At 39.3% G+C, this 16886-nt stretch overlaps 1 protein-coding gene across 2 annotated transcripts in view; it reads left to right on the top strand.

The window, feature by feature from the left end:
- Nucleotides 1-16886, top strand: part of Nup154 (nuclear pore complex protein Nup154) — a 324740-nt gene that overhangs the window by 67468 nt on the left and 240386 nt on the right. For both annotated transcript variants that reach the window (XM_067144924.2, XM_067144923.2), the window contains exon 9: nt 8923-9218. In XM_067144924.2, coding sequence (XP_067001025.2) covers nt 8923-9218 — 296 coding nt within the window. The remainder of the gene's footprint in view (nt 1-8922; nt 9219-16886) is intronic.

Below are 16886 nucleotides of genomic sequence, written 5' to 3' on the forward strand. Positions count from 1 at the left end.
TATTGATAACAGTGTATCTATGATATCCATCCCAGTCTGGAAGGAAATCATAAGTTGAATAATTGTAGGATTCCTGAACTTCTGCATAGGGAGACAGCAGATTCATAGATAGCTCTTGTGAATTATTGCAATGTTATTTTTGGTAATAGGTAAGGGAGGACTGTAGTTTGGCGGAGATAAGCTTGTGTCTCACGGTCAGTCACACACACCTGTGAAACATATGGATAGGAAGGAGTTGGAAGATTCCACAAACTGTATTAGTTGAGTTCTTGACGCGAAGCAGGACTGTTTAACTGTTCTATAAGTGTACATAATAAAATTTATTGTCAAGTGTTAGATGTAAAAAGAATTTAATGTGCGTTGCGTTAAGCCGAGTGCAGAATCTTTGTATTTAAAAGGTAGTGTTTATGCGAAGGATGTGTCCTGCAATTATGAGAGGCTAAGTCTGAGGTGGCTGGCATAAAATGAAGCCAAGATAATGCTATGCCAGTGACGAAATTACAGGTGTGTCTAATTTAAATATCATGTTTTGTAGTTAGAAATGTAAATGCTTGTCCCTTTTATTTAATTAATTAATTAATTAATCATAACATCGTGTTGTATTTGTTACGTGTGTAACTTTTAAGTGTTGCAACGATGATGTGTCTGGTCGTTATTCTAGTGTGGAGGTGAATTGTCTGTTATTTATGTCAGTGCACGTGACTTTAAGATGTGTTTAAAATTCTTTAAAAAAAAAAAATTAAAATGGAGTTAAATATTGCATTGAAAATCAATGAAATGTTGGGGCCGGTAAAAGTTACAATAAGGATAACTTTAAAATAACCGTTATGAGTGTGATAAAGTCAAAAATCAAATTATCCAATAATAATAATAATAATATTCCCCGTGTGGGGATTTACCGGTTACCTCCATCGGGCGCGTCCCATTGGAATTGGGGAAGCTCGCTGGCTCTGTTGCCAGCAGAGTCACAGGGTAGTAGGGAAATAAAATACCACCGTGAAAAAAAAAAACTGGTCCCTTGCCAGGGTTACGGCGAAGACTGGTAAATGACCAGAAGCCAGAAAACGTCTTGAGGCAACCTCTAGGGCTAACAACCCTAGTTGTAAAAGGATGGGTACCCGTCCAAAGCAAAGTCAAGTCAAAAAGCATGATGGCACAACGTTTCAAGAAACATACCCTAGGGGGTAAATCTTCGGATAAATCCCTCGTCGGGAACGCCACGGATTCTGGGGGAGACTCGACATAATGCAAGAGACGAGTCGGAGCGTCTCGGTGTACCCCGAAGAGTCAAAAACTCAGGCCAAAATCTAAAACCTTTCTGGCAACTTTCAACATAAATTCACGTACACAAACTGGCAAGCTGAAAACCCTCACCAAAGCTCATCACGAAAATCAGATATCCATAATGGCCCTACAGGAAACAAGGTACCCAGATGAAGAGATTTTTGAATCCGAAGGCTACCGATTTTTCAAGAGCAAAGCGCAAAGAGGAATCCTCAATGGAGCTGTGATGCTTGGAATCGCGTTTGCTGTTAGAACCAAGATCCTTAAATCGGTTGCAAATTTTGAACCTGTGAATGACAGATTGTCTATACTCACAATTAAATGCGCGGACAAAACCTACGCCCTAGTTAACGCACATGCTCCTACAAACGATAAGAACAAGTCTGATCCAGACGAAGTTGATAATTTCTGGGACCTACTGGATGAAAAATTAAACAAAATCCCTAAACACCATGTCAAGCTTCGTTTGGGTGACTTCAATGCCCAGCTAGGTCGTGAACAGAAGTACAAGAAAGTTATAGGAAATTACCCTGCTCACAAAAGAACCAATCCCAACGGCAAAAGACTGGTGTCCATTTGCGAAAATCACAACCTGCAGGTCATGTCGACCCACTTTCGCCATCTACCCAGAAAGCAAATGACTTGGCGTTCTCCCGTCCAAGCTCTCGGAGAGTTCCAAATTGATCATGTTGCAATCTCCAGGAGAAACAGCCCTGAGATTATGAATGTCAAGGTAAAGAAAGGCATCAATGTGGCCTCAGATCATTATGTCTCTTGTCAAATTCAAACCAATTCCCGCAAACACAAGGAAGACAACCAAACAGATCACACGCTTCGACAATGATAAACTTCGGCAAAGGGTCGAGGAGTTCCAGGAGAAGGCTAGACCAAATGACTGACTTTAACAACGCCAAAAGTCTCCTTGTTGAGGCCGCCAAAGACATTGCAGAAATCAAGAGAAGCAAAAAGCATGCCCGGTGGAATGGTACCTGCGAATCAGTCCTCCAAGAAAGACTCAATGCATGGAAACAGTACTACTCTACGAAATCAGAAAATGATTGGGAAACCTACAAAACCCAACGTGCCCAAGCAGCTAGGGTGTTCAGAACTGAGAAACGTAAATACGAAAAATCTCTCATTGAAAAGATAGAACAAACCTTTAGGAAGAATGAAAGCAGAGAGTACTACTGAGCCTTCAAACGCAAACTCACTGGCTATAAACCACCATCTCTAGGCTTTGAGCGAAAGGATGGCTCACTGGCGATGTCAAATGAAGAAAATTGCAGCAATCTGGCAGACTACTTCAAGAATTTACTTAATTGCTCTAAACCGCAAAGCTCCATTGAAACCAAGGAACCCTTACTCAGGTACCCAGATTCCAGACCACCCGACAGAGATGAAATCAAGCGCCACATTGCACGTCTCAAAAATAACAAAGCGCCGGGGGAAGACTCGGTAGTAGCAGAACTATGGAAATATGCCCCAGAGGAATCACTTGATATCTTGCAAAAGCAAATAGAAGAAATTTGGAACAAGGAGACCCTACCCGAAGATTGGAAAATAGCTTTGATCCACCCATTACACAAAAAAGGCAGCATGAAGAACATCAACAGCTACAGAGGAATATCTTTGCTACCTGTGACTTACAAAATTCTATCACTTGCCATCCTGGAGCGTTTGGAAGCACAAGTCGAACATCAAATATGTGAATACCAAGGAGGGTTCAGAAAAGGTCGCTCAACAGCTGAACAGATACAAAATCTCAAAACGATCATCAGATATTGTACACCAAGGTCCAAGCAGTATGTGTCTGTCTTTGTGGACTTTAAGAAAGCGTACGACTCCATTGACCGGGAAGTCCTGCTAAACATCTTAAATGAATTTGGAGTTGATTTGAAACTGCTGGCATTAATTAGAGCCACCCTGACTAATACAAAATCCAAGGTGAAGTTCCACGGATGTCTCTCGCATTCCTTTGACATCAAAACAGGAGTCCGACAAGGTGATGGGCTATCCCCGATATTCTTCAACTGTGTTCTTGAAAAGATCATCAGAACCTGGCGGGTAAGATTACAGGAAACCAACTACAGTCCATTGAGAATAGGAACCAAATCTAAGGGAATCGCAACAGACTGCTTAGCATTTGCCGATGATATTGCTGTTCTCTCAAACGACATAGAAACCGCTAGAGCTCAAGTTGAAATTTTAAAGGAAATTGCCGAACAAACTGGTTTGCAGATATCGTTTGAGAAAACAGAAGTAATGACTAACATCAAAGAGGCTCCACCAAAACTCCATACAAAATACGGGGACATCACCCGAGTAGACAAATTCAAATACCTGGGTGAGATCATCATGAAAAATGGACTGGACAAAGAAGCACTTCAGGAGCGAGTACGCAAACTGGAAATAGCCTACCAAACATCACGCACAATCTACAACAAAAAATGCCTTTCCCAAAACACCAAGATAGTCACTATGAAACAGTTCTGAAGCCAGTAGTTCTATATGCAGCCAAAACCCTGTCTCTAAATGCCAACAAAGGACTCCTTGAAGAACTGGAGAAAAGAGAACGCAAAATTGTGAGAGGTATCTTGGGATCAAAGTACAGAAATGGTGTCCATCAAGAGAGATCCAACAAGGAAGTCTACAGCAAAATAGAGAAAATTACCAACACAATCAGAAAAAGACGGGCTCGATTTTACTGTCATCTGAAAATATTAACGAAGGGGCTAAACCGAGACGAGCAACCGAAGAGAAGACACGGAGCCCCTTGGACAGAGGAGCGTAAGCAGGCCCACTCACAAAGAATGAGGGAAATTTGGGCTCTAAAGAAGGCCAAGTTCAGTGTCAAATGCAACAAGACTTAACGTGGTCCTTGGTGGCCCCAGCGAATTATATATATTCACGTCACAATAAAATTGAGATAAATTATGCGTTCAGCAGTAATGTCAAACAAGCTTTGCGGTTTATATCGAATTCCAGTGAAGAAAATCATAAGTTGGCATTTTTGGAAAATTTAAAATTTTGTGACACTGTGTATTTGTGATACAGAAAATCACGGTATGCTATTTTGCTCCTGAGGTCCGGAAAAGTTTTGAGAAGTTAATTGTGAGATCATTATAAAGTCGTTTGGTCATGGGAATCCCCCGTATTTCAAAAAAAAAAGTTTCAAGTAAGAAGAAAATGGATTGTAATGGAAATGAAATATTATGAAAATAATTAGGAAGATGTTAAAGGCAAAGTGAGCCTGTATTTTATGAGTGATGAAGCATAAGCATGATGCCGAGGATAAGAGGCCCTGTATTTCGACGGAGAGGAATTTTTATGACGTGTGTAGGTTGGGATGTAATATTTCTGAGACAGGCTGTATAAGAGGAATGATGTCCTGTAACAATCCAGAACGATTGATGAATATAAACGTTGTCAAATCCAAGTGTGTGTGTTGTAACTCCTATTTTAAATACAAGTTGATGTTCTCCCATGATTACTATTTTATGTAAGACCATTGGTAATGGCAGTAAGTCTAAGTGATGGTTCTATTTGATACCAGCAAAGTGCATTTTGTGATAGCCAACCTCATGAACAAAATACATTCTGACACATGGTCGAGAAAATACTTGATTATTGTAAATTGAATTGTATTTTACAAGATGAAAATATCGCTGACTGGAAACATTGTGGGTGTGAAAAATGAATTTATAGGAATGAGAGTTTAGCTTGCATAGATTGATGGGAAGTTACTTCACTGGACAGTTCGCGGTGATACCTGTTTGGAGTGTTAACATGGAAGGTCAGTTGGAGCCTCACACTCGAGTTGTGCCGTGAATGTCGTGATGGTAGTGATTATTGTTTTCAGTGACATTATGTAATATCAAGCGAGAGTTGAGTTCATTTATTTATTTATTTAGCGAACTTCACTGCATGTATTGAGGAATATATTAAATTATTTAGACATGTTGTTTAATTTTTATTTCATGCTTTATTGTAGGAAATAGACACAGAAATATTTCCAGCTTCGAGTTAATTTTTGTAGCGAATTTCACGTCTGTTAGAGTTTCAATGAGGATCAGATTTAAATATCTGGACTTTGTGTTAAAAGTTTCGATTTTGCCTGGCTGTATGAATGATGTGTAGATACCACAACATTGGCTCAACAATAGATATAGGAAGTTGCGTGTGTATATGTAACGTAAGGATGAGTAGACACTGAAACATGGGCTCAACTACAGGATTAGGGCGTTGTCTGTACATAGTCAAGTCATAGGTTGGCATTTTTGCGCATCGACTTGAACGATGTTAGTGTTTGCAGTAGTGGATATGAACGTGAAAGATAGTAGCAGGTACTATTCAGGCCATGTTTCGGCATAATTCTTACTAGCCAGAAGGTGCTCCTATAATAGTGTTGCATCCGTAGCAGTGTGAATGTAAGGGTTGTCCCACATGGAAACCTGGCTAATGGAGACTGATCATTACTGCTTAGCCACGCGTGTTCAAGTTCGATGAACTTTCATTTTCTATGTACTTTTTCTTTACTTTAAGATTTATTGTTCGGGTGTCCGATATATGATGATAATGCCGTGTGGACGTTAAGTTGATTTTTGTAGGAATTTCTCTACAAATGCGATTTAGATTCATCAGCTGTTAATAAATCTTATTTTCATTTTTTGTTAATCACATTATGTTAGACGTTGATCTACCAATCACTTGTAGTTTAGTTTAATGGGACATGTGTAGGTAGACAGATTTGTAATTGTAGTCGTAATTATAGAAAATTGTAGAGATCTCCTTGTGTTTGTTTATATTGTGGACTTGTTCTTTCATAACCTGAAAGTTGGTTTAGTAAGAACATTTTCAAGTGATTTATCACTTTTCTTTAACTTTAGTGTTTGGCATTTCCTCTAAATGCGTAATGAATTAACGTTTTCCTGCATTTCGCAGTTTTGTTCCTTCAGAACGATGTAACATAAGATCCCATCGGATCAAGTGGTGTTGTTTCCTTCTGAACATCTGTAGGAGGTGATGCATGTTCAGCTTCGAGATTCCTCTGTAACCTATGGGATTCACGATATGACAATACATGGTGGAATTTTATTTTTGATTGTGACAGTTGCTGTTAACTTGTAATGAACACCATGCTTTCAAGTAATATTTTGCAACCTATCAAAAGCAACTGATAGTCGATTTGGTTCGATTAAGGATGCATTTGGGAGGTGTTCCAATATCAAATAGGATAGTCTACTGGTGGATAAAGTTAATTAAATTTAAATCTGGAATTCTACTTGTTGAAGGTCAGATTTTTCACGGATTGTGTGGATTAACTCTGTTATTGTTTGGATCAATGGTGCCTAATTTTCAGGATTATTTTAATTTTCTAGTTTTTGTTGTCCACAAATGCTATATTTTCATTCTTTGAAGGACAATTATAAACAATATCAGTAAAACTTTACCACTCACGTTATGCATTGTGACTGCATTTAAAAGAATGTTGTGAATATTTTAAGTGATTTTTCTTGCCTATTTAATAAATAATGATGATGATGCTTGTTGTTTAAAGGGGCCTAACATCTAGGTCATCGGCCCCTGTTTAATAAATAAATTATCGTGATTTGCATTAAATAAATATTTTAGTAAGCACATTTTTGCTCCTCATTTTTGAAGTAGTTATGATCGCTTCTAAACCCTACCAACTAGTTAAATGCTGCATCAAGGTGAGGCTTAAGTCACTTGATGAGGAAATTTTGATGAGGAAGTCAATGTCACAATAACGATGAGGGAGTATATCACAAAAAAAATAATGCGAAATAATGTTGAGGCCTAAACCATATTATAAATAATACAAGCCAGTTGAAGACTAGCGCTGAGCCACAGTTAGACAAATTATGGTTCATGAGAGTGCTAAAATTTATTACGTTTAACGAGGGGCATAACTACTTAGTTAATAGTAATAACAGTCACAGTGCATTTAAGGAAGCCGATATTTAAGGCTTTATTAAATTTTAATCCATGTCACAGCTATAAATTTTGGAAGTGATACTGTTGAATTACATTCAGGATTTATGCTTTAGCATGTTGAATAATTAATTATATGGAAGCAAAATAAATTTTAGATATTATCCGTATCACTTTATTATAACTTCAGAATTTTCTTTCATTAAATTATGTGTGATACAAGCCACAGTAATTAAATTTAAATAAGGCAACTGTTGCAAAGTTGTGAGTTTCATTTTATTAAAATGAATTCTTTCCATGGCCGTGTGGGGTATCTTGGCTGCGTTGAACAGCCAGCGTACTTATTTCTGTATTTGTTGTTATGGAAGATCAGGAACAGATGATGGAAGATATGAAAGTTCAGATAATGGAGAGTTTGAGGGAAGTCATGAACGTTCGGGGTAATATAATAGCTGTCGGCAGCCCTGAAGATGGTTTTCCGTGCTTTCCCATTTTCACGCCAGGCAAATGCTGGAGCTGTGCCTTAGTTAAGGCCACGGCCGCTTCCTTCCCATTCCTAGACCTTTCCTGTCCCATCGTCGCCATAAGACCTATCTGTGTCGGTGCGACGTAAAGCAAATAGCAAAAATATATATATTATGTGAGCGACCACTGTGCAGGCGGTCACCAGCAAAGAGCTTAATAATTGACTCATTATTTAGCCTACTGCTGTTCTCTAGACTGATGTTAATGAAGACCGTACAGGCAATGATGATGATGATAAAGAAAGAAACTAAAAGTTTAGTCACTCTGGGGCCAAGGAAATGTTCGAGGCCTCACAGAAATGCATCGAGTAGCACCCATCGGCAACTCTCACGGGTATGATGTTGATAAAAAAATTGAGGGATGCATCTCAAAATCAAAAATGTCTAATTTGACATGTCTAAGTAGCGCATTAATTTAGACATTTTCAAGTGAATTAATTTCGGTAATTTAATTTTTATAATACTGTACATGTTAGTCATTCATCAAACATAGTGAAATGACCTATAGGCCTACAGAACTATACTCTTTTTTGTGTTCATTTCATTAACCACATGAAAGAATAGCTTTTTAAGTATGTAATTCTACTGTTATTGCAGTCACGGCGTTACATGAAATTTAATTTTTAGCTCCTGTAAGACTATTTTCTGTTTGTGTTATATGATGAGCCGGCTCCGTGGTGTAGAGCTAGCGTGCTTGCCTCTTACCCGGAGGCCCCGGGTTCGATTCGTGGCCAGATCAGGGATTTTTACCTGGATGTGAGGGCTGATTTGAGGTCCACTCAGCCTACGTGATTAGAATTGAGGAGCTGTCTGGCGGTAAGATAGTGGGCCCCAGTCTAGACAGCCAAGAATAACAGCTGAGAGGATCCATCGTGCTGACCACACGACACCTCGTAATCTGCAGGCCTTCGAGCTGAGCAGCGGTTGCTTGGTTGGCCAAGGCCCTTCAAGGGCTGTAGTGCCGTGGGGTTTGGTTTGTTTATATAATGAATGTTTTTATTTATTCCTTGGAATTGCCTACTTTTCAGTCTACCGACCCTGTCCCAGTCCAGTAAGTTTGAGATACGTATCGTATGTATAAGTGATGGTAATGATTATTGTTTTAAGAGGAAGTACAATTGGGCAACCAACCTCAAATGTATGTATACAATGTTATTTTCAGGAAGTGTTGTCCTTATTACTACTCCAAGAGTTGATATGGTAGAAAAGGATATTTTATGGTGCCTGAGCGCTGATCCGTACCCATTCCGGCCCTTCTTGGCAGAGATGCAAAGTATGGTCACTCTTGATGGCACTGTTTGGGCTATGGAGGAAGTGAAGCCAAATGCAATCTGTACTTTGTTGCCATGCTTGAAATACCCAGAGCTTCAACAGCAGCAAGGCCTGGTAGCAGATCCTCCTCTAATTGTTCGCCAACACATGGAGCCTCCACGCAAATATATCATTCTCACATCACAGGTAAGTAAGATTTTTCAACATGTGAAGTAGGATTATAATATGATGCCTTGAGTGTATATTTTATCACACTTGCTTTATTTTACTGTTTTCTGTATTCAGAGATATCAGATATTACAGGCTCTTACATTGTAACGTTCAGCACAGGTTTGGTCTTCTCTCCGTACCTTCGATACATCTCTAGCCCCTATTTCCTGATACAACTGTCCATGCACTTCTCTCTTATTGCTTCAATTTTTTAAAAATTACCAGACTCTTTCTGCTCACTTTGGTGATGTGAGTTGGCAGCATAATCGCTTTCTATTAAATCACTACTTGAGTTATGTACATGCCGTACTGTAGAAACCATGCCAGGCCCATCATATTGAGGTGATCTATGCAAATGTTATGAGATTTACGTATGAATATAATACATCAGGATTGGGAGCATTTTTTGGATAATTGTGGCTGTTGAAAGACAGAATTTCTTTTTAAATATATTGCATGCTGCATTTCTGAATTTATCACATTAGGATTTATGTAAACAGCAGTTATTAAAATATAATGAGACCTCATAGTTTAGGTATATTATCTTCACGTAATGAGTAACATAAATTCATTGGACATAATACTCGTCGTCATCATCATTATCATTAACCATCTCCAGTTGCCCGAGTGTAGTATACTAGCCCCCTCCATATTTGTCCATTAACCACTGTTCTCTCATAACCTTCTTCCAATCTTGTCGTCTCTCCTTGACATCCTTCTTCACCAGATCAGTCCGTTGTCCTCTGGGTCTGCCCACTGGTCTTTTTCCTTTCGGCCAATTCTTTCCAGGCGTCGCATGTGTACGTTTGTACATTTCATTTTAACATTTATATGAAATTACCATCTAAACAAATTGACATTTATGCATAATAACATCTAGACATGGCATGAGGGGCTAATAAATCTTGAACTCCGCATCAAATACGTTCACTGAATGAGAAAATGTATATTTAATATCGCAGTAAGTAATAATAAAGAAGGGGCATGATGGCGCAGCAGTCAAGCTGCTTGGAACCATCAAGATGGGTTGGGTTTGAGTCCCGGTTAATCCATGTGTGATTTTGAAGGTGAAATTCACATCCATTGGTTCGGATTTCGCATAAAAACATGAGGTCCTGTTGCTTATGATACTGATATTATCGGTCACATAAAACTACAAGCCTCATTCCTCCTAATAATAATAATAATAATAATAATAATAATAATAATAATAATAAAGTATGTAACTACAGATACTGGATATTTAGCCTACTTAATAATGTGTTTTTATGAATTGTCACGTATTTATTTAACACTAATAACAGTGAATGTGAAATGATGTAAAATATTTAAAGATAACTAAACATTCAACGCTTAAGTAGCCTACAGTTCGAATGAAACCTTGGTCAGAAAGAATCAAGTATAATAAAATGGAAAAAAAAAATTGTTCCTTCTGCTTCTGGTATAGACTCATCAAAATACCATTTCCCATGAGTAAACTGAGTCACAGGTAATTTTATTTTGATTTCACTTACATTTAAAAAGCACTCTTCTTTCGTCGGTAGTTCACAGAACAGTTCAGCTTCATCATTGCACTTGCGTAAATTGCTTACAAAATATCGCTGTATTTTCCAAGTACGAATTCACCTACTTCAGAAGCTGTCACGGGGTTAATTTTTTGTCATCTGCTTCGATCTTGTAGTCTGGATGTAAAGAGTGTCTGGTACTAGTTTCAGAATAATATTTTCTTGTCTGAACTACTGTATATATTTTTTTGAATGGCTCCACATAATGAATATTATGTGTTCCTGATAGTGCATAGAAATGTACTTACCGAGCTCGGTAGCTGCAGTTGCTTAAGTGCGGCCAGTATCCAGTATTCGGGAGATAGTAGGTTCGAACCCCACTGTCGGCAGCCCTGAAGATGGTTTTCCGTGGTTTCCCATTTTCATACCAGGCAAATGCTGGGGCTGTACCTCAATTAAGGTCACGGCCGCTTCCTTCCCAGTCCTAGACCTTTCCTGTCCCATCGTCGCCATAAGACATATCTGTGTCGGTGCGACGTAAAGCCATAAAGAAATGTACTTTGGTCGAAGTCCACAAAAATAAGACCGACTGTGATGTGGGTATTCTGGTTTAAAAGTTTTGTATGCATCTTGCATTGATGACGCACATGAATCGTTTCTGGTTTGTTTGTTTTTTTGATAGAAAACTGTCCTTTACGGAAATAAAATCTCTTGCTCGAGGAGATGGCCAACTGATATCATCCGGATTGAGAAATTTAAGAACTTCTTGATTTGGAAGTGAAGACTTCCTGCGCTTGCTGGACGTAGATGAACTTATACAAAATTTTACACTCAGAAATAACTACCCGTTCCTTCCGCAGGCTCACTGGTGAAGCCTGCTCCGAACGCTTTACAGCTTTCCCCAATGTTTGTTTGCATTTATAACCAGACGTTGGCGTACTCGGCTCTGCAATCGATGTTGATGTTTGTGTTGTTGGACTTGTAGAACAGGAAGTAACTGTTGATAAGCCCTGAAGATTTTTTTGAGCTCTGTTTCTTCACTGATTCTCATACCTGTTGGCTTCATACGTGGAACTGGGCGGGTGTTATCTTTCTTCTCGCGTTACCGTTTACAACGTTCCTTGTGAGTATATAAAGTTAAGAACTTCGTGGCCGTTCCGTATTGAACTGGGAATCACAAAAGTAATCTAATATAATGGAATCCACCTTTTCAACACATATAAAGCTGTACAACATTTTTTATTATTATAAAAGTACCGGTTTCGAAATGTTTACAATGTCATCATCATCCTTACGTAAAACCGAGCAAGAGAATAAATTCATATATAGCAACAATACACACATACTAGGTAAAATTCGTATAATACATTTAAAATACTTCATATAAAATATCTGAGGATTGCTACATGTTGGTGGTGTAATAGTCTTGTATTGCTTTGGTACATGAGTTGAGGCACTTTCTGTAAGTTGTGCTTTGGTATAATAAAACTTTATGAACACGTTCAAATCTTGATAAGTATCTTATTCATAGAGAAATACAGCACTGAGGAAAAATATGAGCACTGTTGGTGGCATGGTTTTCTTATCTTAAAGTTGTACTATGTGCGTCGGAAGGGGTTTTTGGTGTACATGTATGTCCCAGGATGATATGTAGGACCAAGATTCCTCAGTTCAAGCGGATCGGGAACCTAGAGAAAACGGAAAGCTGATTTTAATATGGAGTTCTGTAAAGCGCAAGTCAAATGAAGCAAAGGTATAGAAAGTTAAAGACTGCGAACTCACCTTGCCACAGCGCACCAGGAAGCTTACTCTATGGAAAGGAGTTGACAACTGGAGCAGGTTTGTGGGTAGAGGTAGTTGAGAGAGGGGAGGAAAGGAAAGGAGGGGCTTGGAGAGGAAACGCCTACGGGGGAGGTGTTGGGGCGGGTCTGGAGGGCTATGCGGTGGGGACGTATAGCAAGGTAGGATGTTACGTAATGCGTGAAAAATCGAATGCTTTTTCATAAGCTTAACATCTTTAGGAACCATAATAAGAATGCCTTTGATTGCTTTTAATAATCTACCTTTAATTCCATAGTCTCCCAGTATGGCGAACATCTTTTCCCTCGGTACCCTGTCATATGCTTTCTCTAGATCTACGAAACATAAACACAACTGCCTATTCCTCTCGTAGCATTTTTCAATTACCTGGCGCATACTGAAAATCTGATCCTGACAGCCTCTCTGTGGTCTTTTTTTTTTTTTTTGCTAGGGGCTTTACGTCGCACCGACACAGATAGGTCTTATGGCGACGATTCTCTGTGGTCTGAAACCACACTGGTTTTCATTCAACTTCTTCTCAACGACTGATCGCACCCTCCCTTCCAAGATGCCAGTGAATACTTTGCCTGGTATACTAATCAATGAGATACCTCGTTAGTTGTTGTAATCCTTCCTGTTCCCTTGCTTATAGATAGGTGCAATTACTGCTTTTGCCCAATCTGAAGGTACCTTACCAACACTCCATGCTAATTTTACTACTCTGTGAAGCCATTTCATCCGTGCCTTCCCACTATACTTCACCATTTCAGGTCTAATTTCATCTATTCCTGCTGCCTTATGACAATGGAGTTTATTTACCATCCTTTCCACTTCTTCAAGCATAATTTCACCAACATCATTTTCCTCCTCCCCATAAGCATGGCTGTTCACAACACCACTAGGATGATTTCCTTTTACATTGAGAATATGTTCAAAATATTCCCTCCACCTCTCCAGTGATTCCCTGGGATCTATTATGAGTTCACCTGAATTACTCAAAACACTGTTCATTTCCTTTTTCCCTCCCTTCCTAAGATTCTTTATTACTGTCCAGAAAGGTTTCCCTCCTACTTGACCTAGCCATTCCAGAGGGTTACCAAAATTTTCCTATGACTTCTTTTTGTATTCAACAACTATTTGTTTCGCTCTGTTTTTTTTTCATCTACATACAAATCCCTGTCTGCCTCGTTCCTTGTTTGGAGCCATTTCTGATAAGCCTTCTTTTTACTACGTTTACAAGCTGCTCTCACTTCATCATTCCACCACGCTGTTCGCCTTTTCCCATCTTTACACACACAGTTGTTCTTAGGCATTCCCTTGCTGTTTCTACTACAGCATCCCTGTATGCCACTCATTCACTTTCTATATCCTGAACCTGCTTACTGTCTACTGTTCGAAACTTCTCACTAATCATATCCATGTACTTCTGTCTAATTTCCTCGTCCTGGAGATTTTCTACCCTTATTCGTTTGCAGACAGATATCACTTTCTCTACCCTAGGCCTAGAGATACTTAGTTCACTACAGATCAGATAGTGGTCTGTATCATCGAAAAATCCCCGGAAAACTCGTACATTCCTAACAGATTTCCTGAATTCAAAGTCTGTTAAGATATAGTCTATTATGGATCTGGTACCCCTAGCCTCCCATGTGTAGCGGTGAATAGCCTTATGCTTGAAGAATGTATTCGTAACAGCTAAACCCACACTAGCACAGAAGTCCAGCAAATGCTTCCCATTCCCATTAGCTTCCATATCTTCCCCACATTTACCAATCACCCTTTCGTATCCTTCAGTTCTGTTCCCAACTCTTGCATTGAAATTGCCCATTAACACTATTCTATCCTTGCTGTTGACCCTGACCACGATGTCACTCAATGCTTCATAAAACTTGTCAACTTCATCCTCATTTGCACTCTCACATAGTGAATACACCGACACAATTCTAGTCCTAATTCCTCCAACTGACAAATCTACCCACATCTTTCGCTCATTTACGTGCCTAACAGAAACTATGTTGCGTGCAATGGTATTCCTGATAAAGAGCCCTACCCCAGACTCTGCCCTTCCCTTTCTAACGCCCGTCAAGTACACTTTATAATCTCCTATCTCTTCCTTGTTATCTTCCCTTCCCCGTATATCACTTACTCCTAGCACATTCAGATGCATCCTCTTTGCTGACTCAGCCAGCTCTACTTTCTTTCTTTCTTCCATAAGCCCCATAGCTCCCCATCGAATTCTATTTCGTTCTCCAAGTTGTTTCCAAGGACTCCCTCACCTGTCAAATGGGAGTGGGACTCCGTTACTCCCATAGGTCCGAGGCTTGCTGAAAATGTTCTGAGCTCGGTAAATTCATGAAGCAGGATGCTACCCTACTTGCACATAGTCCAAGTGAGGATCTCTCCTCTAACGGGTTATGGACTACCGGTGGATTGTATAGTCCTAGCTGCCTGAGCACAAGGAGGGCCAGGACTCAGAATATGTCCAAGATGCCCACTTCCATTCCATAGCAACTGGTATCCCGACTCTCAGAACCACTTACTAGGCCACTCAGCCGTTGCCCATGGTTCACTAACTAGGACGTGACTAGAGTAACCCACAAACATGAACCATAGTTTCTTATATAACCTTATATAAACTTTCGTTGGGTTTCAGTGATCTGCTCATGGTCAGAAAATTTGTACAGTCGGATAAGAATGTCAGGAAAAAAACATGGTTTGAGTGATAAGGAGATTGGGGATTCTCTGACTGAAGAAATACCTTCTGGTGGAGAGAGTGTTATTAGTGATGATGATTATGATGACAATGACTCTGATCGTACATTTATTTCTGCTGATATTCCCACTGTAAATTCAGTTCCTATGGTGATAAATGAGAGCGAGAGTGATGAAGAAAGTATAAAGGAACGAAGTGCTTCCTCAGTAACAGTACCTGGTTCGTTATTCCACGCACCAATCTGGAGCAAAAATAACTGTGTCCTATCAGTCCCACCATTCACAGAAAATGCAGGTGTAAATGATCACATAAAAGAAATTGATTCACCAACCTCATACATATTATTCTCACAGTTTTTTTCTGATGATCTTATTGATCATATTGTGTTGCAGACCAATCTGTATTGTACTCAGTTGGGAAAACCATTTGCCTCTACCACATCTAATGAAATACGTGTGTTCTTAGGGATAAATCTGTATATGGGCATTGCTAGGAAACCCAGTTACAGGGATTGAGCCAGATCTTCATGATGTTCATGTGTCAAGACTTATGCCTGTGAAACACTTCAGTTTTCTACTCGGTCATCTCCATCTGAATGATAATGCTGTTCAGTCGAGTACAGAGAACGACAAACTCTATAAAATTAGTCCTTTGATCTATTCCCTATCACATCTTTTATTGCTTGTTATAAGCCTCACTGTAAAGTTGTGACTGATGAAGCCATGGTGAAATTAAAGGTAGGACTTGGACAGAGAGTAGTATTGGATTTGTTGAGTGGAATGGAAGGGAAAAATCATATTGCAAACATGGGTAATATTACTTCACATGAATTGTTGAGGCTGTTGAAAGAAAAAATAATTTTTACATGTAGATCAATCTATCCAATTAGAAAAGGGCTCCTAAAGCTTAAAGACGATAAAAATATGAATAGGGGAGTGTTTGATTTAATTGTGAGTGATGGTGGTACTTGTGTGTACAGGTGAAAAGACAAGAAGCCAGTTAATTTAATTTCCTCAAGGCACGCACCAACAGAAGTGGCTAGTGTTGAAAGAAAAGGATGGCAGTCGGAAAACCCTTTCTTTTCCCCAAGGTCTGAAGGACTATAACAATGACATGAATAATGTGGATAATTATGACAGACTGAAAGGTGACTACGAACTGGACAGAAAAAGTAAGAAATGGTAGATGAGGTTATGTTTTTCATTTTGTTGACTGCAGTGTGATCAATGCATTTATTATGCACAAAGAGTTGGATATGCAATACTTCAGCAATAAGGATTTTAGGTGTGAAATTTACAAGGGACTTCTTACTCTTCGTATTGTTGAATGCAGGAAACCATAGAGTTTTCAAATGTTTTCACCATATATCATAGAAGTGAAAAGAGGGAAATTGAATGTATATAAAACAGTTCGCCTTGAAAGCAGCAGTCATCAACCACAACACTTGCAGTCACCAAGAAGATGTGCATTGTGCAGCACTAAATAGCCACCAGTCCGCACAAGGTGGTTGTGTGTGATTTGTGTTGTCCCTCTTTGCCTGAGAAATGGAAAAAATCTGCTTGCAAGATTTCCACTCACTCCGTTCCTAAAAGTACCACCCAAGTATCCGCTAGGCTCTTCCCACTG

Source organism: Anabrus simplex, chromosome 1 (assembly GCF_040414725.1).
Source record: "Anabrus simplex isolate iqAnaSimp1 chromosome 1, ASM4041472v1, whole genome shotgun sequence".
In the NCBI taxonomy this organism is placed as follows: domain Eukaryota; kingdom Metazoa; phylum Arthropoda; class Insecta; order Orthoptera; family Tettigoniidae; genus Anabrus; species Anabrus simplex.